Source organism: Ambystoma mexicanum, chromosome 10, assembly GCF_040938575.1.
Source record: "Ambystoma mexicanum isolate Mex_15411 chromosome 10, UKY_AmexF1_1, whole genome shotgun sequence".
In the NCBI taxonomy this organism is placed as follows: domain Eukaryota; kingdom Metazoa; phylum Chordata; class Amphibia; order Caudata; family Ambystomatidae; genus Ambystoma; species Ambystoma mexicanum.
Genome location: NC_090932.1, coordinates 1,589,613,506 through 1,589,640,686, shown reverse-complemented (window position 1 = coordinate 1,589,640,686; position 27,181 = coordinate 1,589,613,506). Strand labels below are relative to the sequence as shown.

Genomic DNA, 27,181 nt, shown 5'->3' with positions numbered 1-27,181 from the left:
TACATGAAGGATCCACATGACCACTGCATCTAGTGCCTATACCCTCACGACATCAACAAATGCAACATTTGCCGGTCTTTCTCCACCAAAACCCTGCAAGACAGACACAGGAGACTTCTTTACATCTAGAAGCCAAAGGTCTGTCCTCTGACAAGGAGTCTGCCAAAACAGCTACTGTACTGTCTACTAAACCATCTGAGAGACAAACTTCTAACAGAAGGGCCTCTTCATTGGAAAGGAGTTCCTCTCCCGCTCAAAAGTGTAAGAGAAAGCTGGAAACCACTTCTCTCATGCCTCCCTTGGGCTCTAGAGGCCACAAGATACGACATCCTGAAGAAAAAAACACCTGCAGTCATCCAGTAAAGATAGACACCGAGCCATGGATGGAACCCTCATCAACGACAACACTCCAGGCCTCATCGTCCATGACCAAATCCTCGTCGTTGAGGTCAACTTCTACGAAACAGTTGTCGACGAAGGAAGCTTATCACTCCACGAAGCTCTTGTCGACGGATAAGGATCACCAACCATCTTCAAAGTCTTTGTCCACGAAACCACCGTCGCTGAAGCCTTCGTCCATGAACAAGTCAAATGTCTGTTTTTCTTTTTTAAAAGATAATGTACATTAGAGATGCAACTTCTTTCAGTAGCTGGGGGATATTTTTAAGACGAGTCCCACAGTGATGAGGTTATATGGTAATTTTTTACAAAAGTGAGTTCCTTCAGCTTCTCCTTCGAACCAAGCAGTGGTATAAGCACAAGTGATGTATTTACGTGTAATAAGAATCTAAGCCAGTGAGCTGGCAAATTCTTGGCCAAGCTAATAGTCTAATCTAGTCACCCATAAGTGTATCTCCATTGCAGCCCCACTCTATGGAGTCCAGAAAATCGCCAAAGTTCAATCCAGCATGCCGACCAGAACCTTACACTCCCACAGGTTGATCCAACCCATGTTCAAACGAGGGAAAGCAGGAGGGTCTAGCTTCCCAGTTCTTGCTGCCAAATACTGGAACTCTCTCCCACCTGCCCTCGGAGCAGAAGAATCATCCTGGGTCTTCTGCAAAGCCCTTAAAGCATGGTTGTTCACCTAACTCAAACTCTCAACCCATACACCTCTCTGTCCACTAATGCCGTTTACCTGTAAGTTTTCTACTACTAGGCCTGTTCTTGTGTTTCCGCATCTGTAAGTTTGTAGCTGTACCCATCCCTATGCCCAACCGCAACCCCATCTAACTGGTAAAAGCGCCCTGATGCCTGCGGGTTTGTGCATACTCTACGAATGAAAAAAAAAAATTGTTCAAGATTGCCATCACTTGTTTGTGTGTGTGTTTTTATGATATTGTTATATAGCGTGAACCTTCTGCTCTCCATGCAAATTATATGGATAATGTTTTTTTTTTTTTTTTGAAGAGCAAGTTGAACCACAGCCAACCCAGAACAACCAACCAACCCAGGAAAGCTTTCAAGCCCCTCTTCAGCCGCCAGAGTCTGCTGGATTGCCAGTTGTTCCAACTTCAGAAGAGCTGGAAGACTCTGCAGACAGCAGCACCACCCTTCTTGTACCCACAGATGCTCCCCGACTGGATAGTGTATCGGCAGACACGCTGACGGACAGCAGACCCAGTAACTGTTCTCTGAATACTGTTGTGTAGATCAGAAAGAAGGAAAAATTGAGAACGCTAAATTTAACTGCCGATGAGAAATAAACAAAGCAGTTATTTGCACACTACTGTACAGATGGCAAGACCACACAGAACATGAACTAGTGAGCTGGACTATTGCAGAGGAATCACCACTTTGTATTTCTGAACACCACTCTTTTTTACATCTTACCTTAGAATTATTATTATTTTTCTTTTTCCAGCGAGGCGCAGGGAGTAAGGTGTGCCTAGCTCTATCAGTTTGGAACATCGAAATGCGATGGCGTGATGTCCTAGTCCATTCAAAAATCATGTTTGCTGTGAAAGTAATCGTATTTCGTAATTGCCCGAATGTTTTACTCTGCATGAACGCACTTTGTTTTGACGTTTCTTGTAGAGTCTCCTTAAACATTTGTGGACAGCCTATATGGGCATTTTTTAAAGAGTTTTTTTGATAAACAAAAATTGGCAATCTGAAATCATTGTTTGCTCTCCAAGCACGCTCTCGTTTGAATCTTGGCTGCAAAGTTTGGATCATGAGGGACACGAGGAATTATGCAATGGGCACAAATTGTAACCTAGTGCCGAAGGAACGAAGCAGGCATTGCCACCTCTCCTGCTCTGTCAACCAGGTAAAATGTATTATTCAGTCTTCTCGTCCTCAGTGTGGCACTCACAAACCCCAAAATATGGCCTCTGAGGAGATGGGCTTTGACTTTGTAGGGTTTGTTGTCTAGATAAGATTACTCCCTACTCTTGCTGCTCTGCATGCAATCTGTTAGGTTATTTCTTGGAGTGCATAGGTTTTTGTTTCCTGGTACAGCTCAGCTGCTGTACCTAAACACACTTCATCAGACATGAAGGCATGGAGTTTGTACATTGAGCCCTGGTGGTGCTGTGTAAGAGCCGACATTGGAATGGGAAATATAGTATCTTTTTAAAATCCTGGTTCTCATTTGCATGGCTTGACTCCATAGCACTAAATTGTATACGTTTGATCTTTTAAATCTGTGTAAATCAAGAAGTGGACTGCTCTTGACCAGCTCCCTCAGTGTGGTTTCGCTGTTTCAGTTTGCTTTTGAATGTGGAAGGTTGGCTCCTGGTGCTGCAGTCGTTGCTGTTCCATATCAGTCCTGAAGTCCTTGATTGATGTTGACTCTTGTAATTCGGCCATATATCTAGAAACTCTTAAGGTCGCATAATAGTACCCTACTCTCCAATGCTTGTTTTAGCACCATAATTGTGACATGTCGTTTCTCCCTTCCTGCCTCCACAGACATGTTCTTAGTTCATCACATAATCATCAATCCTTGTGGTTCAGCAGATCATGTTACTTTTCAATGTTCAAGGGGGAAAATATCTTCTGAAAAGAGTGTTCCGTTTTTTTGTATAGATGCATGCTTCTTCTACATCATGGGATCATTCTTGTAACCTGTGACATAAATTGCTCAAGAATCGCTACCAGTCTTAGAGGTGGTTCAAGGGTGTGTATTAAAAGGTTTGTGGGGACTATGGCTGTCCCTCACACTCTCTTCTAGTGTCAAACCTCTATTCCCAGGTTAATAGACGGAAGTAGTAGAAGATTGTCTAATGCTGTCCTCTAGCAGTGAGGACTTGGAGGCCGAGCTCCTTATTTCACTAGACTCACTCAGTGACTTCCTTACTCTCCCTACACTATACTTGGTGGTTCTAAATTTGGGATTGTGCCTTGCAATTACTCAGCTAGATGCAGGCCTTTCCTACCACACACTCGCCTCTTACTTTCTACTCTTATGTTAGTCTGTCTACCTCACTCCTCCCACCAGTCCTCAGTCCCTTCGATGTTTCACCACCTTTTGATGTTCATTCTCCCATCACCCTCCTCCCTCTAGGAGTACCTCCACCCCACTTCTTTCTACTCAGTCACCTTCCTTTCACCCAGTATTCATTCACTTCTGAATCACTCCTTAAACTACTCTTTCTAAACACCAGCCACACACACTCTTGCATACTCACACTGCAGTACCACTTCCAATTCTAGCTAATACCTCAACTGTTCCACAAATCGCCTCCATCGTCCACTGTGTCTTCCTCCCTCATGCTGGTCTCTTGGTCATCGTCCACCTCTACCCTCATCTGAATCACCCATCATTCCTGTTCTCGTTTATTATACACTATCATATCCAGGAGTAGAAACCTTCCCCTAACAAATCTGTCCTCTCCCTGGGAGTGTGTATAACTTGCAAAGTCTTAAATAGAGGGCTAGGTCCTGCCAACTTCTTAGTGCGGGCTTGCTGCGTAACCAGGAAAGTGGCCCCTGAAGGCAAGAGTTCCTGTTCGTGTTCCGGCTTTGGTATAGACCGGTCTCCCAGTAAGATCTTTGGGGGAGGGTGGTTTGGCTCCCAGTTAGGTCCCCAGTTGTCAAGGGTACATCAGTCATGCATGGGCTTGGCATGGTTGCTCGGCAGCCCTGCAGGGTCCTTGGGTCTGCTGTGTTAAATTAGCTGGTCTCAGTGTGCAGCGTTCTCATTTTAGTCTGATGTATCACAGCTTCTGGCAGTGGCTTTCCTCGGTCGTTCTGTTCTCCCTGTCTCTGTATGCCATAGTCTCAGGTGTCATTCTGATGGTACGGCTCACTCTCTTTTTGTGGCAAGCTTCTGGTAGTCAGCAATGGTTCAGGTGCGTCTTCTGGTTTTGATTTTCTGAAGGGAACAGAAAAACACTGGCAAGTTTCTTTTCTTGGAGACTAGGCTGAATCTATCATTGCTCTGCACAACGTACACTGGAACAGGAGGGGGAGGACGGGGCAGGAATTGGGGCCCTTAGAATGGCCACCATCCACCTCTGGGGTAGAACTAGCTCTGGCCTCTCCCTGGGAGGCCTCCCCGCTGAGCGAGGTTCCCATCCCCTCTTGGCAAGGCCAGATTACTGGCCTTGTCACACCTGTGTACCCTAAAGTAAGAGAAATGCCCCTGTCATTGGGCAGACAGAAGAATGCTTCTTTGCCATAAAATAATTCAATAAATGTCCACCTTTAACCCTTTTACCCTACCATGAATAGCTTCCATTGCCCAGTGGTGTAGACTGGTGTAAGGAAAATAGTTTGTGAGAGGACCAAAATACTTTGTGAGGACATGAATGGCCTCCCCCTGTTTCATATGTACATAAAATTAAACCTGTTTTTGTGACATAGATATGTCCTGATGGCATTTAGGTTTAAAGCATCGAGCTCTGCAATCTACAAGAAAAGAAAATAGTCAATCTTCTAAAATAGTAAAGTTGCTTGAAAGCAAAAGGCCTCATTGCTCTTCATCAGTGGCCATCTCGTTTAATATTTGCTGATTTTCATACCTCGAGACATAAGTCTTGAATTCTGAGGCATTCCTCCCCTTTTGAGATGTTTGATACCCTTTTTTTGACAGTTTTTGAATTCTTCAGTTGCTGCTTTTCTTCCTCAACAATTGTTTTATGACCAGGTTTTGCACAGTCTTTTCCAAAAGAATATTTTTCCCATATTGCGATCTCCACTCTTGACATTTTATTTTCTTCCTTCCATACCTGAATTGTCACAATGGTGCAAGATCTTTCAGCCCTTTTAAGTCTGTGCTGTAGAGCTGCTTAGGTGAAATGGCATTTCAAGTCAAACATCTGTTTAGTGTTTGAATTTCCACCTTTTCCTTGCTTCACTGATGATGGATATGGTGATGTTCCATTCTTGTTCTCTGGGTCAATGAATGTCATGGCCTGGCACTCACTGTAGATTCAGACCTTGGGTACCCATTCCATTAAAGTGCTTAAAAAGCCCAATGTCCTGGCACAGACTGGGTTGTCCACTCTGCTGCCATTATTGTATTTAAGAAATAGTGGTGCCAATTGGCAGCCTTGGTTGCCCGGCTTGGTTAACACCACCCGTCTGGGGAACCCTCAAGATTTTCAGTGTTCCCTCATCTTTAAGGAGTTTTGGAGAAATAATTATCCTTTACAGTGACAGACTAGGTCTACTGTAATTGGAAGTGCACATATATGCTCAATGATGGATAGGCTCTACTGCACTGAGGTGATTGTAAGCCACTGCAGAATAGGTTTGCCCTCTACTGAGGTGACACTGAAGTCATCAGTGGTTATAGCATTATCGCCTAACCAATGACTTGTGTTAGTAGCAGCACTAGTATCTTAAAGTACGTCTCCACAGTTCATATGGATGTGCCTGTTTGTCCTCTCTTTGAATGGTACTCTTTTTATCCCATAGCACTTGGGAATGGGACTATTTGTTTAAGGTATGACAGCATTGTCAATGATTTGAACATGAGTGTTAAAGTTGTGCATTTTGTTTCTTGCTGCTTTTCTGGAATGTACTGCTTATTGTCGCCCTCAACATTTCACGTTGCTTTTGAGTGCTTTGCTAGGTGCAAGTAGCTTGCTTTCCAGGATTCTACTTCACTTGTAGTATTTCTTACATCCAATAATGAAATAGTTCCTTGGGAAAGACATTCATTTACTGCAATTGTTTAATTGTTCCTGCACAAATCATCTTCCATCTGGCTTTTCAAATTCTTCAAGGGGATGCAATCCTCTGCACGGTCACTATAAGGTGCACATGTTTCCTTTGTGGTCAAAGTTGTTTCTAGAACCTCTCTAACTGGCTAACTATTGTTTTGGCAATATATTTTTACCTGCGGTTGTATAGCTACTTGGGTCTCCTTGCTTGGAGAATCTATAGGATGCAACAAAAATGCCAGGAAGGATCACCACCTACATCAACAGATTTTAAAATAGACGCAAAAGAACCATATCCTCTGCACATGTGAACCCCTTTCTAATTCCAAAAATGGCCGGGGAGACATGAGGGGACTTAAAATTTGCTGTAATCGCTCAGTGCCTCCGGAACAACGTCCCCAAAGACTTGCCCCATGATGCCTTCCATGAAGAAAATCAAGGCACATCTGCTATAATCTAATCTGACAGTAGGTAATAAGCAATGCTATAATCTGCCAAAAGTGCAAAGAAATGACTAGGTAATGCAGTGAGTGGTCTACAAATAAATAACATCTTGTTCTGATTCTTGAATTGTACAAATTCCTGTGACACCCCTTAACTCTGACATTTTCTCTAGCCTCCTCAAGTCATTTTGGAATCTTTCTTCTGGGAAAGTTTGTTTCCCCTAATCCAGCGATTGTGATAAAACACCTGTAGATGTTGACTGGTTATAAAAAGTAATTCTATACATTTATCACCAAGAAACAAAGTATGCATAAATAAGGTACTACACTGTTTACACTGCCCTCAAACTACTTAAAGAGCACTGAGGAAGAGGAGGAGGAGGAGGAGGAGTTGTTGGTGGTGGTGGTGGTGAAGGTGATGGGTATGGCAGCAGTTGGCAGAGAAGTTGGGGGAGGTGTCTGATGGCTTTGTAGAAGTCAGTGAGCATGATTTGAGGTATCAGGAAAGATCAACCCCAGATAGCTTCCTCCTAATTCCGCATGGTATTTATTATATGCAGGCAGGCACATTTACAAATGTGGACTAGAACAACCTTGCCTTAAAATGTAGAACTTTCTTAGACAAAATGTTCTGAAGTCACTCCAACAGCTGGGACATGTCTACAGATTATGACTAGGAGGATGATGCCCATACTGTAGAGCTAACCTTGCAGGTACATTTGTTTTGTGGGTACCTACATGAATGATGAATGTTCCCATAGCGAGCTGTTCTGAATTTGTGGGCTATCTACCTCTAGAGTCTGGTGGAACTGCAAATTGATGTTTAGGCTGTAAAAACAAAAGCATTTTGCACCTCCTACCTGGATGGGCTGCTTTTGAGAGAATGCCATCCCTTATCCTTTTTTTTTTAGGCCCACCAGCATGGTCTGGACTCTACTTATAACTGTATGCTATAGCATGTCTACCGCTGTGCTAGTCCTTCACTTTTCATGTTTGCAGTTCAGCAGGCTTTTCCCAATCCACTTGGGACGCTACGTAATTATTTTCGGTTAAATAAATTGTTGGCAAAAATATGCACAATCCATCTGACCACTTGCCCCTCCGCCCCCCTATTTGCCTTTCAACAAGTTGCTGCCCTCTATGTGCTGGACTTGGATGAGTGTCCTTTGAAATTATTTGGAACAGAAGGGATCGGAGTATAGCTTTGTCTCTGTACCGAGCATCAACGTTGTCTTGGAATGTTGGAGAGGGGAGAACTCGTCAGGACTGGTTGACTGCGATAGCATGGTTGACTAGCTCTTTGGGGTTAATTAGTAGGTTGGACCCCATGTTCTTGTGTATGCTGGCCCGAGACAAATCCCTCCTAATCAATATATATGTCAGTGAAACACCCCAGTTGTTTCAGTCTTCCCCCCGCCTGATTACCGGTTCCTGTCATATCTGGTATGTTTGGGGCTAAGATCCTGATAAAAGCTCAAGGGTGCGCTAAGCTCAACAAACCTTTGGGTACATCTCCTTCCCACCCCAAGATTATTTCGGGATCTGAGCAAAGCTCCTGAGCTCTGCTACTGGAAAGGAGAATTTCCATCAGGTTCATGATGGCTTTGTGTTCTCCCCAAGCCCTCCCAGAAGGGTATGATTTCAAACTTGGGATCAAGAAGTTTTTATACAAAGACCAAGTGGGAAGCGGGATACCTCACAGGGTAGCACTTAAGACCTGAAGGAAGGGTAGTGAATAGATCTGTTTAGACTACATGAGGATTTCCTAAGTATTCGGCCACTTTGGAATGCATAATGGTCTGTGGCAGCCAAGGAAATGCGTCCATTTTTTAATTTATCCCAATTTCATCATAAGGTCTCCAAACATGGATTGGGTTGGGCGCTTCCTTCACAGTCAGAGTTGCTATCAATCCCTAGTTAATAGGGGAGCTTAAATCGAGCAAGTCTGTTGGGCATCTATTAAGGTAAATGCTGTTCAAAACAAAGGTTAATAGCGGCCAACTTTAGGAATTCTAATGATTTTTTTAAATTTGTTTTATTGCCAATGTAGAATGAAATCTACAAATACATTATATTCAACCAGGATTTTTTTGTGTTTACTTGTATTCAAACACTGTGTTAATCATAAAGCAAAAGATGTCTGGAGCAAGGATGGCTATCAATGTGCCGGAAATCAAGTGAGTTCGAATTTTACAGAAATATAGGCAGTGTGCAACACAGAATACTGCCTCCAACGGGTTAGCACTAGAGTGTTGTAGACCATAACTAGACTCCTCCAGGAGTGGAGGCAAAATCCATTGCAACAAAGGGGCTGAAGGACCCCTGTATGTTTGGTTTTCAGTTATTTTAGCAACTTAAATATGTGTTTGGCAAACGGTATGGCACGGGTGTTTTATATGCATTGCTGCAGGAGAATTCCATTAACCAGTTCCAACAGTTTTCCTTTGCACTTTCCCTATTGTGTCGCTGTTTGGATTCTTGTCATCTGATTCCAACTCGTTGGTCGCAGAGGCCTCAGACTGACATCCTGTAAAAACAAACCAGACTTCAAATGAATACTTTTTGCTTTCTCTCCTCCTGCCATTGCTATCCATCCAATACATTTCAAAGTGAGCTCTTTCTAGTTCATTTGGCTCTTTTGTGCCCTTAGATTGGTGGGTTTACAGTTCCCTTTTGTATCATAACTGATACAGATTCACAGTGCAAAATCCTATCTTTAGAAATGCAGCTTTTACAAAACATTGAACTTATGGTCTTCAACAATGGGCATGAGTAATTTCCCACATTGACCACCTCTCATGCAGGAGTTGTCTTTCGTGAAATTAGGGGTAGTCTGACTGTACAGCTGTCAATAAATAGCCTCTGGCTATTATGCAAGTCTATGCAAAAAGGACGAGGATACTCGTCCTTGACACTTAAGGGGTTAAGTACCTTTTTCCTATTCATCAGAAAATGTCTGCCATGATCCACACAGATGATGTTGCCACCATTATCTTTTGTCCGGGCCTAATATGGCTCTGCTTCTCCTTCCCTCAGAGTTGTGACATGAGGCTTTTTTTTTACCAAAATCCTCTTTATTTCAGTTCACAAAGGGCTGAAGTTAATGTCCAAGCAGGCAGCCTGACCTTCACAATGGGCCAATGAGTGAACCTTTGATGGTGTAACTTTATTTTATCGAACTGAAATACTTTGTTATATGTCACTTTTACAAAATAGCTTAGTGGGATGTCCTTGCTCCTCCTTACATAAGCCGCAGGATCACCTAACCCGTCTCTCAAAAACCATCTAGATTACAATACTCTAACATCCTGTCTGTCCCTAGGACTCACAAAGCGCGTGCGGGCGGCTCCAGCTTCCCTTCAGTTGCCCCTACCCTTTGGAATGCGCTCCCTCTGCACCTCAGAGCCATTGAATCCCACACTGTATTCCGCAAAGCCATCAAGACTAACCTCTTTGTTTGAGTTCTCAAAACCTACCTGCAACGCTCTGTAACATGTAACTACCGAAATGTTTTCAAGTATTTTTCTAGGGCGGCTTCACTGTAACCCTCAAGTATGCATTCTTAATCTCTGCTCCAGCGCCTCGATGTCTGCGGGCTGTTTGTGCGCTTTACAAATTCAAATAAATAAATGTACATATGGCTACAGTGGGGTTATAAGGGGATGAGAATGGTGGGGGACATAGATAGGAGGGTGGAAGGGGGTGGGTGCTATGGGAGCCACCCCATTAGCAAAAATAAAAGCCCACAAATATGTTTGGTCAAAGTGAAGTACTGTGTAGTATTCAATTCGATAAAACAACATAGAACCTCCTGATTTTCCAAACATAGTATTGCCCTAAAATGTAGTGGCTTGCCCCCAGCCAGACCAAGCTGTGCATGCGGTTTGGGTTCATGCTTTCCCTTTAGCTGAGAAGCATGCACATGATTTTGCTTCTCGTTGGCATCTCGACAGTTGCCTAGCAGTGTCTCAATTTCTGGTCCTTTGATTTTAATTGTGAACTTTAATGTTCCCATTTGAGCTGATCTTCTGTTTCAGGATGGAGTCTCTTAGCCCCTCCTCTAGATTTAAGAATTTGAGTCTAGATGCTTAAACATCAACCCTAGCTCATTATGAGGGTCTGATGGAGGGATCACACTTCAAGTGAACCTTGCTGCGATTCGTCCACTACTGTTTTGAGTCTGGGTATTCATTCTCACTTGCTCCACAAAAGATGATCACCGGGACTATGCTCCAGGTATTTGGTGAAAGCTCTCATGTTTTAGTAATTTACCTCAGAAAAAGCAAAAGATCTTTTTTAAGCAAGGCTACATTTGTCTGGACTGATTATGTACCACTTCCATTTGGACCCCAAAGCTATTAAATTTAATGGCTTCTCATAACCATATTTTGTGCACTTGGAATACTTCTTCCATGGTGTCATCATTGCATCCAGGAGTGTCCTCTGAACATTTCACTGTCCTTCATGGGGACTAGTGCATTTTAGACCTGTACCTTTCATTTACGATTTATTTGGCTTCCATGCAATAAGGAAATGTCTCTGGCATTTTTATTCCAAACTGTCATAACCCTTCCATACTTGATTCATTTCACTTGCAAGTTAGACCAGCAAAGATCTCCTGGTCATGGCAACTTCCACATTTTCTTCCCACCTCTTGGAAACATTTTTAGCATCCCTTTTTCGTGACATTTAATAGGTTGCAGTAGGGGTAGTTACCTGCATTGCAAATATCATGCAAACAAACTCCTTCAGTCTAGATTCATAGACACATGATTAGAACTAAGGGGACACCAATGGCATTATTCCAAAATGTGCTAGTCTAGGATGACCAGTGCATCTTTCCTGCAGCCTTTTTTCTAGGCATTTTTCTTTTGATTCTTCATCTTAAAATAACTGCTCATTTTGGCAACGTGGCTTTGTGGAACATATTTGCTCATTCATGGCTATGGCATGTTGTCTTTCTTACTCTTCTTTTTCTTTATAAACGTGTTCCCTGGTTTTGGCAAAAGGAATGATCTGAATGTGGGAATAAAAGAAAGGTACCAATAATGTCATTCCATATCTCCCTAGTCCTGTGCTCTGAGTGCAAACACTCTGCCTCCATTCCCTTGTTTCATTGGCTAGGTCTGTTGAATTGTTGCTCATAAATGTGACCGTTGGTGTGGAGATTGCAGGCGGAATTAAGAGTAAAAGTAATAATTTAGTGGCTAGTCACAAATGCATACACTACTTGATTTCACGCCACTTTGTTTTTTTTAAACAGTTTCCTTCGAACTATGAGTTAGTGACACGTTCCAAGGAAGAGTTGTTTGGATATGGTGAAGAACTTGCCCAATGTTAATCCTTTAATATCATAGCTAAGCTCAGATGTTGCATCAATTCCTGTAGCCATCATAAATGAACATCAGCACATCGTACTTGGCCTGGTTGACCTGAGCTCAAGTGTCTGTGCTTGGTGGATGACGAAATTGGAAAGGGCGAAGGCCCAGTGGACGTTCTGCTGGTGGAAGTATATTGGTAGAGTGTTTGAATTGTACATTATGTGCATTAATTTTCTACTTTGCATTCTGTTGTCCATTAGAATTGTGTGACAGATTCTGAGAACTATTTGGAGGCATTTGGACTTGCAGCAGTGAAAGACTGCTTACAAAAAGGAAGTTAATTCATCAAAAGTACTCCAACGTCTATTGGGGATGTGACCGTGGAATGAGGAGCAGCAGTATTATTGGAATAGAAAATAAAATCCAGGATGCCTGCACAGCCACACCCCAATAGTCATCTTCCTGTATTCCTTCCGGGACCAACCATAAGCCCTCCAAGTGGGGTTTAAGAGATGTGTTCTGAAGTATCCCTGGCTCGGAAGTATCCCTTGTCCTCGCGTGCCTCAATGTGAACATTTCTGATCCAACTGCACAATGTGCAATACCCTCACACAGTGCTCTTTCATGCAGGATAACCGTGAACTCGCACCCCACCACTTTTTAAGCAGCTTGTCGCAAGAAATGTGAGTACCCAATGAGTTGGCATGTTTCTAGTTTGCTCTCAAACCTGAAGGGACGCGATTCCACAATCCTTTTTAATAGTTTCTTCAGAGTTGCGGCACACATCTAATTCTGACTCTTGGCCCAAGCGACCCAAATCTAACACAAAGGGCCTGTTCCAAGGAACCGCTCCAGTGGTCTAACTCCACCCAAATTGCTGCAGTGGATATAGCTTTCCTACAGAACAGTGTACCCAGTCACGCAAATGAAGGCCGCAAAAAGCTTTCACTAGTCTCTTCCACGTAGGCATCCTTGAAGCCACATTGGCTCATCTACAAGGGGAATACAGACTTGATTGCGAACCAGTCCACACCTTCCATGTCCCACTATAGCCATTCAGTCTTTCTTCAAATAAGGGTGTAGAAAATGTCCGATTCCGCAACCATGGAGAACAGAAGAGGGCTAACGCATCTAACAATCCACACCCATTTGCTGCCATCAGGCTCCATACCACTTTGAGATACAAACCTCCCAAACAAGTGGAATCTCCTCAAGTTTAAATCCTTTGACTCCAGCCATTGGCAGATTTTTGGGGAAAACATACAAGTTATGAATCTCTCAGCTGCAAATACTAATACAGACTGTGCTGACCACTGGGGAGCCAACTCGTCTTTCATCTCCACCTCAGACAGGGCAAACCACCAGTTGGCATTCTATGCCTGTGGTTTCTTCTCTGCCTCCTCCACACTTGTAAGTGGTCCTTCCGAGTGAAAACATTGACGCTTGGACTGGTAAACTGACAACTCCTAGGACAAAGGGGCAAGATGGATGTCCCGTCTTGTAAGGCATTTAATGTACACCTTTTGGGGTAGGAAGTCACTGAGCCTGCAAGCGTGGAAACAAGAGTACTCACAGCAGTACTCTTTCGAGCCAGAGGAAACTGGTATATCACACCAGCACAAAGTCATGAAGGAGGCTACGAAACGTGGGCTTCCTGCATAGTTAAAACTACAAATGTATGTCTCAGTGCCAAATTCCGGCTCATGCTGGAGGCAGAACTGCCAGAGCAGCAATTCTTCATTGGCATTTACACATTCTACGACCTAATCGTCAGTTTTTTCCAGTTCAACCTCAAACCTAACTCCAATCAGTAAAGATGAGATGTCAATACCTGGGGAAAAAAGATCTACATGACGTATGCTTCCACTTAAGGCAGGCTAATACTGACAGTTCTTGCAAGAAATATTCTATTTAGAAGATCTGTAAGCAGAAGAGGGACCCATTGACTGGAATTAGAAATGACAAAACGTGTCTTAAGAATGTTACCGGATAAGTCTATACTACTGTCAGAAGAGGCAATCCTGGACTAGGCAAAATGGGTGATTCTTGGCTCAAGAGTACTGAACCCCTGCTAGAAGTTAGAGAGCGACCTGCTGCCACCAACAAATCAAAGAATGGAAGGGTTAATTCCCTAGGGACTAGTCTCCCTTATGGGTGGCCATTTTGCTTCCTTTATGATGGTATGGAATTCAATGTCCAAAGTCCAATACATTTGGTCATCATCCTAGGTTTGTCTCCCTCTTCCCTCTCACCAACAGCTCCACTGAGTCCCCCCCAAACTGCCACATCTCTTTGGAGATCAGCTAATTTCTTCAGCTAGGGGCGATGGCTGTCCCCCCGCTAATACGTAAGGGGACATTTAGTACAAATTCTTTGCAATCTTTAAGGACAAGTTAAGGTTACTCATGCTTAAAGATCTGAGTCCAACACTCATGTGCCTTGACATGATCAAAATTATCACACCCTTCCCTCAAATTCTACAATCCCTGTAGGACAGCCTATTGGCTTTGTGCAATCAACCTTCAGGTTGCCTAAATGCACAATTGGATTTGAGACCGCACCGCAAATTCTTTCGGTTCTCCACAAATTGGGGTGCTTTCTACTATAAGTGCCCATCTTTCGGGTAAGCACTGCACCCAGGATTTTCATGCGTCATGTCTTCACTGACAGCTTTCTGTGCCAGTGAAATACACGTTTAGCCTTTCCTGGATGATTGGCTGTTTCGGGCAGCTTGCCCACAATCATCTGTCCTCAAACTGAACAGAACATTTCCACTATTTTATCCCTAAAGACTGTGCCTAAATTGGATTTAATCAGCCCTGAGCCCTAATCTGAATCTACATAGGATTTAGTTGGTATTCTGAACAGAGAAAAATCCCCCTATCTCACACAGCAATCTAAGCAAGACCTCTTGAAGCAATCCCTCCACTACAGTCAATTGAGGAAGGTTCTTGCCATCTGATTTCAGAGTCTTCTGAGATATGTCCTTTTGCGTGAGGTGGTTCCTTATGCCAGGCTAGGGATCAGACTCCTTCTTGGCAAATAGGATGAAGACACCCAACTAAATCTACTCTGATCTCAGTTCCAGAAGTTGAAGAGGGAAATCGGGTGGTGGTTGGAGGAGTGTCCCGTGCTAGTAAGAACCCTTTCTCTGAAGAGGATCCATGGATTTCAATTGCAACTGACTCATCCCTCCTGGGTTAGTGTACCACCATGAGGCATTCACATGCAGGGCTCCTGCAATGTTAAAGGCTGTATATACATGAATTGGGACTGAAGGATGTCTTTCTAGCACTGAAGTATTTCTTACCGCCACCTGGTTGTTAAAGTGTTGATCCTAAGTAGCAACACAAATTGTGTTTCACTTGAACAAGCATGTGGGGACCAGATCAACCACACTATATGCATCTTGACATAATAACTTTGGACATGGGTTACAATTTTTCAGGTGACCATGCACCTGATGGGGTAATTAGACCCCAGGGCAGAAACCTTGAACAGACTCTTGCAAGCCGATCAAGAGTAGAAAGTCTCACAGAGGGTAATGGATTGGGTCTTCATGGAATGGAGTGCGCCTCTGCTGGATCTTTTATCTGCTTGTTAGATCAAGTGCATCTTATATTCATCTTTGATGCAGAAGGAATAGCTCCGTATGGCATGCTTTCCTGCTACCCTGAGAGGGTCACTAGCAATATGCATTATGTAGGAAAGGTATGGCATAACAAGTATGACACTGATAGAATGGATACAATTTGTAAAGCCTTTATTGAAAATGTTGGGTTTGGAGAAACTCCTATTCTGTCCTAAAACTAAGATGGCAGTTGTCTCGACCATCAAGCGATAAAACAGTCCTAGTGGAGTCCGTCAAATCAAAATGGCCTATGCTAACAAAAACCTAATGCCTGCCCTATCTCTTGTACACAAGGTGTACATGTGTGCAAAGGAAAAATCGGTGTTCAAAAGAATAAAGGTATTTGAGCCAGCTCTCCTCTTCAAGTTAAGCTCACAGAGTTTGGCTGTCCTCATAGGCGAGACGACACACTCTGGCTCGGTTTCTAACACTCTAAGCAGTTCAAACCATGACTTCACTCACCTAGCCTTCCACGTTAAAGTCTTTCTTGACTTTCCAAATATATTCCAACGTAAAGTTCACAACGGTCCCCCACTGCCAGGCTCATACCTCTCAGGTCACAGTTCAACACAAACCTGCCAGGAGGCTCCCTTCCCCAAGCTTATTGTACTTCGGGTCTCCCTCAATTGGACTCGGAGCCCTTTCGGATGTCGAAGACTTTCGAATGTGTGTGGGCCTTTTACCAGACCACCGCAGGACCACTTCGACACAAAGTTCACCCTTACTTTCACTTAATTTGCTTTTACTGTCTGTTTGCTTTAGAACTTTAAACAATGTACCTTTCATAGAGACTTTCAAATGGGCTACTTCCTTTTTCTGGACAACTCCGTTACTTAGTATCGCTGATCTCACAGCTGCTTTTTACTTCAGATCCCTCACAGGCCTGCCTTCGCGTCTCATCAACACGCGTGCAGCCTTCACTTGTGATATAGTGTTGCGACTTCATTCGCTTTCACACACTGGTCCCTCAGGTTGCTTGTCAACTCAACGGCTATGTGCGCTTCTTTCTTGTTTTGCTACTTTAAATTCCAAATTCAAGGTTATTACCACATGTTTGGCCTCACCTCCCCAACTCTGCCGTTCACCCAGGAGGGTCTCTGGCGTCCTTGGAAAACAATGCAATCTTCACTTGAGGGATCTGGTGTTCTCATTCTCTTTCACGGTCTGTCGGAGACAACAACCTCCAGTAGGGAACACTTGGGGTTTTCGGCCCGCTTCTCTCATCCCTTGCTCTTCTCCAGTAGGTGTGCCCTCGTCCCGGAAGTTCTGCTCATACTCGTGTTCCGCCTTGCTCAGTGTGTGTCTTTAGGTGTTGTCTTTTATACGTGTGAGGAGAGCTCACTGGTATCGGGTGTATGCACTTAGTGTAAAGTGCCTGCCTTTGCCTGACCCAATTAACTACATTTCCAGTATGATGTGAGAGTTGGTCTGGTTGCTCCCATTCACCCTCTTCCTCGGGCCACTGTTTGTGTAAAAAGGGCTGAGGGAGTTGGGACTTCAGAAAATCCCATAAAATACGATGGGGTAGATGAACAAAAAAGGAGAGAATTCCACGTCTCGCCATCGGTTGCTTCACTCCCACTCCTGAAGACCCTTCACCCAGTTGATCCTCCCGCATTGGTTCACCTCCAGGAACTGGATCCAAAAGTGATGGCCGTGTCCTGGCCACCTGGATGACAAGTCCCTGAGAACTAGCGGGTGACACATCCTTTGGTTTCTCACAATTCCCTTTGAATATTTGTAGTGCAAAAGCTATAGTAGTCCAGGAACTACAAAATCATTTCATTTTATCCCATTAACGCCCACCTTCCTGCATTTTGCCACAAAAAACGCAAAATCTGGTGAAAATGCATTCAGTGAAAAAAAATAAAAAAATAATGGGGCATTAGAAGCCAGTGTTGCAGGCCTGGTGTGTGGACAGGGATTTCAATCATCAAAAGTTCATTGGATAATCTTCTATCTTAGACCATTCAAGTATCAAACTAGATTTGTACAAAACCTTGTGCTCATAACACTCAGTTGGTTTGGCGGGTTGTTCCATAAGCAATCCAAACAGCAAATGTCATACTGGCCTAACTGGATTAGGTCTGCGTATTAGGCAGCCTCACCCAACGTGGTACCTGATTATAGTCCTGCTAACTTCGGTGCACAAACTATTTAAACCAATGGTCTCCACAAATATTGGACAAGCTATTTGGAAGACAGATTTCCTGGTAGCATTAACATTGTCACAGGATTAGTGAGCAATATGCCTTATGCTTAGAAAGTCCATGCTTGATTTTTCATAAAGGCTTGTCTTTTGCACATATTTATTTAAACATTTTAGTCCATCTAGCCACAAGTCTGCAGGCCTCAGGGCACGCAAAAACAAAAGAGACAAACAATCATAAGCATAAAAGTACAGGCAGAATTCTAGGGAAACCGGGGCAAAGCTCAGGAGTCAAGGAGGCAGACCAGAGGAACAATGTAATACTAATCGGGTGACAGATTAAAGAGATATGTTTTCAAGTCCTTCTTAAACTTTAACAGTGTGTCAGTCAGTCTAATGCTAAATTGTAGTGCATTAAAGCTCTGCCTGCCTGCTGCCTGCCGTCACCAGCTTGAACCTTGGTTGGATTAGTCTCAGGTGCAGTTGTGATCTGCGTGAACGACTTGGGGCGTATAACTGAATGTGCGGCTTTAAGATATTCCGGGGCAGCATTTACCACACATTTATGAGTTAATGTTGAGATTTTGTGGTTTATGCAATGTTTCACTGGTAACCAATGTAGTCCCCTTATGGCCAGAGTAATGTGAGAACATCTGGCAAGACCAGTAATTGCCCGCACTGCACCATTCTGGGTGACATGAAGCATGGCAATGACAGAGACGGCACAACCAGCAAGCAAGCTGTTGCAGTGATCCAGCCGAGTGTTCACAAGAACTGCGGCTGGTGTCGCCAGGTTCTCTTGAGTGAGAAAGGGTTGTATGTTGTGTAGCAGTTGACCAAGCCACAAGCAGATCTAACCGCAGCCACATGTTGACGCATGGAGAGTTCAGCATCAAGAATCACTCCACGTATTTTTACTTTTTTTTTGGTACCATGATAAGGTGTGTCCATGATTATAAACTTTGCTTGGGGCGACAATAAGAAGCTCTGTTTTACTTGCATTTAATACCAGGGAATTTACAGCCATCCAGACATGGATGGACCTGTAGAGAGTACTCGGAGTTGCTGAGTATGAGCCTGAAAGTGTGATGACAACTTGGGTGTCGTCAGCATAATTGGCTACCAGCACACATAGGCTGAGAAGCAGGAGCAGGAAGGGGATCATATAGATGTTGAACATCATCTGAGCAATGCAAGACACCTGAGGGACGCCGCAGATAAGGGAAGGGGCAGAGGAAGTATCGCCCACACTGACTAGTGCGGTCCTTGAACCCAGAAATTAAGAGATCCAGAGAGCCGCTTTCGGTGAAAAGGCCGCGACTGATTGAAGTCTTTCCGCTAGGAGATCATGATCTTCAAAAGCTGAAGACAGATCCAGCAGCATCAAGACTGATGAGAGCCCCGGGGTCCATATTCTCAAGTAAATTAGCCTTGAGAACCAGCAAAGCCGTCTCAGTGCCGAAGCCTTTCCTGAACCCAGATCGACGGGGGAGAAGAATATTGTGGGTCTCGACGTGATTCTGAAATTGCAAGTGTGCCACTTTGTCAAAGACAGTCAACAAAAACGGCAAATTTGTAAAAGGCTGGTAATTATCTGGGGTGAAGGGATCCAAAGATTCCTTTTTTAGTAAGGGGGTTACCCTGAGCTCTTTTAAAAATAAGGGGACACTGCCTTTTAATGAAGGAGCGTTTAATGAATTTAGTGAACCATGGGCTTGGGGTTTCTCGATATTCGATAAACAGGCTCGCCGGACAGGCATCGTTATGACATGAGGTAGGCTCCATGGCGGCGATGGTTTCTGACTCAAATGATTCGGAACAGGGGGTGAAGTCAAAGGCAAAAGGTAGAGCATGTGGGGGAGCCACTGCTTAGTGAGCTACGGCTGCTATCTCATGTGGTGAGCAGAAGTCCTTAACCTGTAGGGCTCCTCAATTCTTAGCGAAGGTAGTATTGAGTTTCATTTGAACCAGATTAACAACCTTCCATTGTTATCGGTACATTTCTGTATCGGAGTAAGACTACATAGTGGCAATCCTCCTGTGAAGGGGTGCTTTAGAATCTTCCATAAGTATGGAGGAAATGGAATGGGGGTGTAGGACTAAGTTACTTGTGACTACTCTGTTCCTAGTTTGTGGGCCCCTTTTTTCCGTGGCCCCTCCTGATTATCCCCAGTAGATGAGAATTTCACTGGAATGTGCAGTGCAAATAAAAGCGCTGTCTACTGGGCCCTGCAGCATGCTGAAGTGAACTGCCACTAGGAGCGTGGTTCTGCAGGTGCCCTGGCACCAATTATTTTCTATTGCAATAATTCTGTATCTATCATGCTTCTGTACTATCCCTAAAGGTTGGAATTTGTATGGAGGATAGGAGACTTTGCATTGAAAGTACTGTAGTCGTTACAGTGAGCAACTTAAACTGTATAGGACTGCCAGCATAAGTCTGATCCTGGAAGTGAGGCACTTGAATCTTTTAACCAACATTCCTTGCACCCTCTCCTAACCTGCACACTACGTAGCAACTCAACAAAAACACGAATGTACTACTAAGCCATTTTGCCAGATTTGTGTCGGTATGGCTAATAAATATTATGAACCTTGTCCCTTTTTAAATATCGTGTATTCAGTCCCCATTTCAGATGTTGGCACTTTTCTGGTCCCTCGCTTTCTGTATTGCAGTATGGTTGCTTGCCATCAGTGATGGCATGAAGAGCGGATGCTGTTGAGTAGCACAAATGGGTGTCTGCAGTTTTTTTGGTGATGTCCTAGAACAGAAGAGTCTAAGCCACAATCGTATTTGTTCTGCTTCGAATTGCCTTTAGCAGGCCTTATCCAGCAGCCATTCATGACCGGTAGATTTATGCCATGCTATTCAATCAGATGAACATCCGTCTATTGTTTTGGAACCCTTTGCCCTTTTGCACAGTAGACCATGCATTTTGAAGAAAGACTGAGCACAGTCGTGCTTCCTTTGTTATCTTTTTTAACATTCCTATGAACTACAGAAGATTTTTTTCCATATGCATTTTTGTGGGAAATGGCTGTTCTAATGTGGAAAGAATTTTCCACAACCTTTTTTGGGTGTGTTCATTGAAAAACCTGTAGTGAGTGTGGCAATATGAACCTATACAATCGTTTGTTTCCCAGACGCATAGATTATATTGAAATCATGTTTAACTGCAGTTCATTGCAATTACCCAATTAGTAGGGAAGTGTTGGCTTGTCTGTCAGGTTTTCGGTGCTTGCAAACACTACCATCATTTCGATAAGCAACTTGGCACTATTGCAAAGAAATGTGCCATTTTTGGATTGTAGCTCGTGTATTGACTTGTCTGCTTCCTTTGAGAATGGTTTTGTTATAGAATGGTTGACCCTCTGTATGTGCTATTTAAGTTTGTATTCTAAATTATTGCCCAAGCTCAATACCGTTCTTGCACATACTTGACATGAGTCATCACCTTTACTTACCTGCAGCAGAGTAACTGTCTGGATTTCGTTGTTGGGCTGCTTTTTAAAGGAAGTCTTGGTGCTGTGCCACCTAACATTCTATTTAATGCATTATGTCAGTACTTGATTCCCTTTTGTGATTATATTACCTTTGTGTGTCTTTGGTGTTCCCTTGAATTGACTGCACCTGTACGTAGTTTTAAATATATTGATTAATGAAATTCTTTAACGTTGTAGAGACTTATTGTTCTTGCAATAAGCAAATTTGTTTCTGTTGAATTGCAGGTATTTTTACTGATCTATACCTAGTGCATGGGAACTGATTTCTCTCTGGGCAGCATTATGCTAATGGTTCCAACCAAGGAGGAGTGCCTTAACAAAATGTGCAACAGAGCATATGGTGGTTCATGTTATAAAACAGTGGGGGCATTGGTGTTAAGTTTTATTTCTTGGTCAACTAGCTCAGCATCCCGAATAATTTAACATCTTTTATTTTGTTATTTACTGTTCTTGTTTTGTTAGTAAATTTCCTTTTAAAGAAAACCTCTTGATGCACTTAATGGATTATCGGGTTCTCATTCTTTCTGGCATCATTCACTGGGATTTTAAGCACCACTCGGTCACTTCAAGTAAAAACAACCATGACTGTCTTTCTGTAAAATTGACAATTGAACAGAGTAAGTGGCGAAAATAGTATAGGTTGCATTGCCTAACTATTGGACCATGGAAGCATTGCATGCATTATTCAAATTGACCACAGTGTTTGTAGTCACGTTCTCCAGTGACAAATTACATGAAAACGCGGTAGTGCACCAACAAACAGTCCTTGCTATTTTCAGTACATGAAAATGTACTTGCCCGTAGTGACGTTCTTTCGACTGGATCTTCCTCCCATGTATTCCTCAACTTTGATGCTCCCAAGATTCGGGTGCCTTGATCGACAGCCTCCATCCTGTCTTCGGCCATGATATCGACACTGGTATAAGTAGCACTTGCGGGGACTACGTTCTAGTTTTTTTCCCCGTCTGCATGTTTTGCCATAGATGAAGACGAATCTGACTTTGTGAGAAAGAAAGATGTAACATCAGACATTCGTGGCAAGCAAGAGGGGAAAGATGGGAGGGCGATGAGGAATACGTGGGAGGAACATCCAGTCGAAAGAATGTTACCACCGGTAAGTAACTTTTTCTTCGAATGGATTGTGTCCTGCCAACTAGTCATCGTTGAAACACTACCACAGCAGTTTGTATGAGGTCGGTGTTAAGAATTTCTGTTATTGATGCTGTGGAGAACAGCTTTGCTAAATTTGGTCTCCTCCCTGGCATAGTAGACTAGGCCATAAAATCTGCTGAAGTTATGAAGAGAAGACCAAGTAGCCATTTTGCAGATGTCCTGCACAGGCACTCCTCTTTCCAGAGCCATAGAAGTGGCCACTCCTCTAGTGGAGTGCGCCCTCAAACAATCAGGAGAGTCTTTCCCTGCCAGAGAATAGTATTCAGGAATGTACAGAACTATCCAGTGAAAAATAGTGTGCTTTGTCACAGCCAAACCTAATTTATGTCCTGAGTAACGCACAAAAAGGTGGTCATCCTGTCTGATACTTGCAATCCTTGAAATGTAATAACTTCTAGCCCTTCTTGGGTCTAATGGGTGAAACCTCTCCTCTTTGGATGGATGAAGCGGTGGGTAAAAAGTCGTCAATACTATCCTTTGTGCCAGGTGGCAATCTGACACCACTTTTGGGAGAAAGGATGAGAGTGCCCTTAACACTACTTTGTCATTAAAGGTTGTAAAAGGTGTTTTTGACGACCGGGCCTGCAGGTCACTCACCCTGCAGACAGAAGTGATAGCCAACAAGAAAGCACTCAAGTGTTCGTATCCTTAAAGGGCAAAAATGTAAGGGCTCGAAAGGAGCTCCACTTAGCTGCTTTAACCCAAGGTTCAAATCCCATGTCTGAACAATGAAGGGAGCTGGTGGCAACAGGTTTGTCAGACCTTTTATGAATTGTATCACAATATGTACTTTTAAAATAAGATCCCTCATCCGATGATCTCTTAAAGATTGAGAGAGCCACTACGTAGCCCTTGTAGTTACTTGCAGGCCTGATTGGTCCAAAAAGTGTTAAAAAAAAAGAAAATAATGGAAACTTTAGAACCAAAAGGGTCACATTTCTTCTCCGTGCACCAACTGCAAAACCTTGTCCAACGCCAGCGGTACAGGGATTTTTTTGCTGGCCTTCTGGCCGAGAGCAACACCTCCATTGCGTCTTCTGGAAGGTCCGAATCTTTGTATCTCACCCTCTCAGAAACCAGGCATGGAGGTTCAGAGAAATGATTTCTAGAAGGTCTGGGTACCACTTTCTCCTGGCCCAATCTGGATCATGGATTTGCCAAACTTTCTCAACCTCCCGATGACATGAGGAAGGACGGGACTGGTGGGAATGTGTACAGGAGTCAAAATTCCCAGTCCACCACGAACGCGTATCCAAGAACTCCTCTTTTAGAAAATTCCCTGGATCAAAACTGCTTGCACTTCCGATCGACACTTGTCGCGGACAGATCCATCCGAGGGGTTCCCCCTATGGTGAATATCTCTAGAAGGACTTCTTGAGCTAACTCTTAACTCGTGGGACATTGTGCTCTTTCTGCTCAGAGCGTCCGCTGCTGTGTTCTCTTCTCCGGCTAGATAAACTGCCGACAGAGATTCCTTCTCTTAGTGCCCAGAACCAGAACTGCATTGCCTCACTGCACAGAGGCAGTGACCCCACAACCCCTCTTGTTGAGGTAGTACATGGCCACTCTGTTGTTGTTAGAGGAGTCCAAGATTTTAAATCTTGGACTCCTCTAAAATTAGCTACTCAGGTGCGTTGGGAGTTCCATACTCGTACCCAAAGGGAACCTCCTCTCCTAAGCATGAACCCATGGATTTAAAGAAATCTGCCCTTGGCAAGGTTTTAAATGTCTTTGTAGGGTCAACTGAAGGCTTTAAAGGCTTCAAGGGTACTGAAGGGATTGAGAACACCAAAGGCAACAGTCTTGATGTCTTAGCCGCTACAGTTTTAACAGCTTAGGTGGAAGCCTTGAAACCGGTGTGGCGGAACCTGAACTATAAACCTTGTAAGAGGATGTTGGTGACTTAACTCTAAATGTTGAGAAACATTCCTTCGACTTATGTTGAGGAACCTCTCTTCCCGAGCTCGTAGGTGCGTGAGGAAACGACGCATCAGAAGCCCTGCTGGCCTTTAGAGACGTAGAAGGCACGCTAGACTTTTTTCGACGACTCCTTCAGACGGGCACTCTGAGGAGCTGCGCTCTAGAAAATATCTATTTTCAAACGGAAATGTTCCCATTCCACTGGAGTGGATGACTTAGTCTGGAAAGACACTGTCACGAGAGGAGGAAGAAGATGACGAAAATCTGTTGCGTCTCTTCTTGCTCTTCCAATGGGCGGGGGAGACTAGCGTCGAGAGTTCAACCTTTAGCGCTTGTGATGTCTCGAGCGCTTTCACTCAGGAGACACGTCCCTGGAGTTAACCAAAGATTTTCTTTTTGAAGGAATAATGGAGAGTGATTTAGGAGAGGGCTTACCTGCTTCGTGTTTCCCTTTCTTTCATGAAGGCTTTGACAGTCCTAGGCTGGCAAGACCCATAGTCATAGACTTTGTGGCCTACCCCCAGGAAGCACAGACAGACTCAGTGTGGATCTGAATGGCCATTTTTGCCCCACAATCAGCACACTGCTTAAAACCGGCCTTTGGTGTCGATGACCTTGTTGAGAAGATGAAAACTCGGCGGTAAGATGAAATGCGAAGATGATAATTCGCTGAGGCGATTTTGCTTCGGAGCATGCTAACACGTGGAAAAAACCGAACTAGAATTGAGGCAACGGCTGCCGCGTGTTCTACAGCTCGACACCGCACACGTGGGAGGACACAATCCTTGTAAAGGTGCGTCCACTGACCTTTTCTTTAGGAACAAATCGCAGCTGAGGGATAAAATGAAAATTTTGCTAAATAATTAATTGGCTGGCCTTGTTTTTCTGCCACTGTCCCTCCCTGGCACTGCATCCACACCTCACAAATATCCAATTTGTCCCATGATGTCTGTTAGCGCCGAATGGTTATTAAACAGAGCAGTAAAGACAATCCGTCTCATAGTCTTTATTTTCTGCTTAATAAAGACACAACAACCTTGGTTAAACCTTCTACGAATTCTGCTTTTGATAAAATGGATTGCATTTGAGGAATGTAAACCTATATTTTTAGGAATAATTATCCTGTTTGCTAGCATGCTTCCCAAGACTGATTACTCAATCGCTAATCTTCATGCATGCTAGTCTTCTTATTCTGGTTCAGTGAAACATAATGAATACACACAATTAAAAATGAAGAAGTTAAAATGAAGTAACAGTGGCTCATTTTACATTTAATGTATGGTAAATCGTAAGAAATAGGACTTTTTAAACAAAAAGTAATGTATTTTTTTTTCTAAAAGAAATTGCCAAAATTGAATGTATTTTGTATAGTAACTCTATAGCTCTACCCCTTTTGCACTCCTTGAAAAGAAATGTAAGTGAACGTTTAAAAAGCAAAAAAAAAGCTACCAAGTACTTCTACAACTCTTCTGACCTTCCCATCTTTATGCCATACTGATCCTGGACAGACGTTTTTCATGTTATTCTTTCTTTTTTTTTTTTTTTAAATTGGGTTTTGGCTTTTTTTTTTTTTATAAATAGCGTGTTTGTTTTCAGATACTTGTTTTATCTTCATGTTCAGTGTTCTTCATTTGTGTGCCCTTATTTTTACAGTGGACTTAAGTCTGAGCTGAATTACAAAAGTACATGTATCTGATTAGTCCTAGATTCCTGTATCATATACATTAATCTAAAAGAAGAGTGGGTAGCTGATTTAGACCATTTCTCTATATGGAAAGCGGTGGTTGTTGACCAAGCCGGTGTTTCTTTACCATCTACGCCAAAGTTACCAGGCACATTAACTATAGAGTCAATTTGTGGGATTCCTCTGAATTTTAAATCGTACCACTGGAGATATGTAAAATGAGCCAGGGTTATTTTTTTGTGACTGGCAGCTATGATTTAGTATATTTCTAATTGAGGACACTGGTGGTAGATTACAAATGGGAATCAAGTATGTGTGAATGGTGATCGAAGCAAAGAATTACAGGATTGTGAGTTGAGCGCACATGCCACTTGGCACATTTGGTGACATTTAAGAAATCTTTAAGCACTCTGCACATGAGATAAACAATTCAAAATGCTGAGTATTGCAAAGCTGTCTCAGGATGGCAAATCAAGACTACCTGTTTAAGCAGTTTAGAACGGATTTCCATCATGCAGTCTAATTTCCTAATGCACTTTGATCTTCCCACCATTCTGTATCTATCTGCTTAACTTCTCATTTCTTGCATGCCAGGAAGGCATGATGTGGAGTGTATGCAGTGCTGCTTTCTTTTTTTGTTGTATAGTTCGCTCCAGAACCAATTCTCCTCGTGTTTCTCCATGTGCGGAAGACATTCACTCTTATGTAGATGATTGTGATTGATTTAACTTGTCTGTGTATAAATGAGTTTGATATTCCACGAAATTCTGTGTAGACAGGACATTTGATACTGTAACATTCTGTTATTGTAACTTTAATGTTTTCTTTTTTTCTTTTGGGGAAGAGGTGGGTGGGAGGGTAAGATGGCGCTTATTTTTTTTCCAAGATGTTGTTCGATAACATTTCATCAAAATGCCAAATAAAATGTTGTTCTAGGGAGCGTTGCAGTTTGTCACTACTCATGGCATAAGCTGAAAGCCCTGAAGGACGAAGTGCAAGGGTCGAAGACTCTGCACACAACCCAAGACGATGACGTGGTCATAAGTCACGCTTGCATTAAGTGAAAATGTTTTTTACTTTATCTCATAATTGTTTATTTCAGAAGTGGCTGATTCAAAGTTAGTCACATGCATATTTGTATTTACCAAAGTCCTTTTAAAGAGGACTAGAACACATAGAAATGGAGGTAAGTGTACTCATCTTTTTTTACACTGAGCCAATAAACTACCTTGGGAACGAG

The 27,181-nt window shown here is 43.2% G+C and overlaps 1 protein-coding gene across 6 annotated transcripts in view; it reads left to right on the top strand.

The window, feature by feature from the left end:
• Window positions 1-27,181, top strand: part of DGCR2 (DiGeorge syndrome critical region gene 2) — a 1,169,540-nt gene extending 1,142,359 nt beyond the window's left edge. For all 6 annotated transcript variants that reach the window (XM_069619936.1, XM_069619935.1, XM_069619934.1 and 3 more), the window contains one exon: window positions 1,411-27,181. In XM_069619936.1, the coding sequence (XP_069476037.1) occupies window positions 1,411-1,652 (242 nt within the window). In that variant the 3' untranslated portion in view covers window positions 1,653-27,181. The remainder of the gene's footprint in view (window positions 1-1,410) is intronic.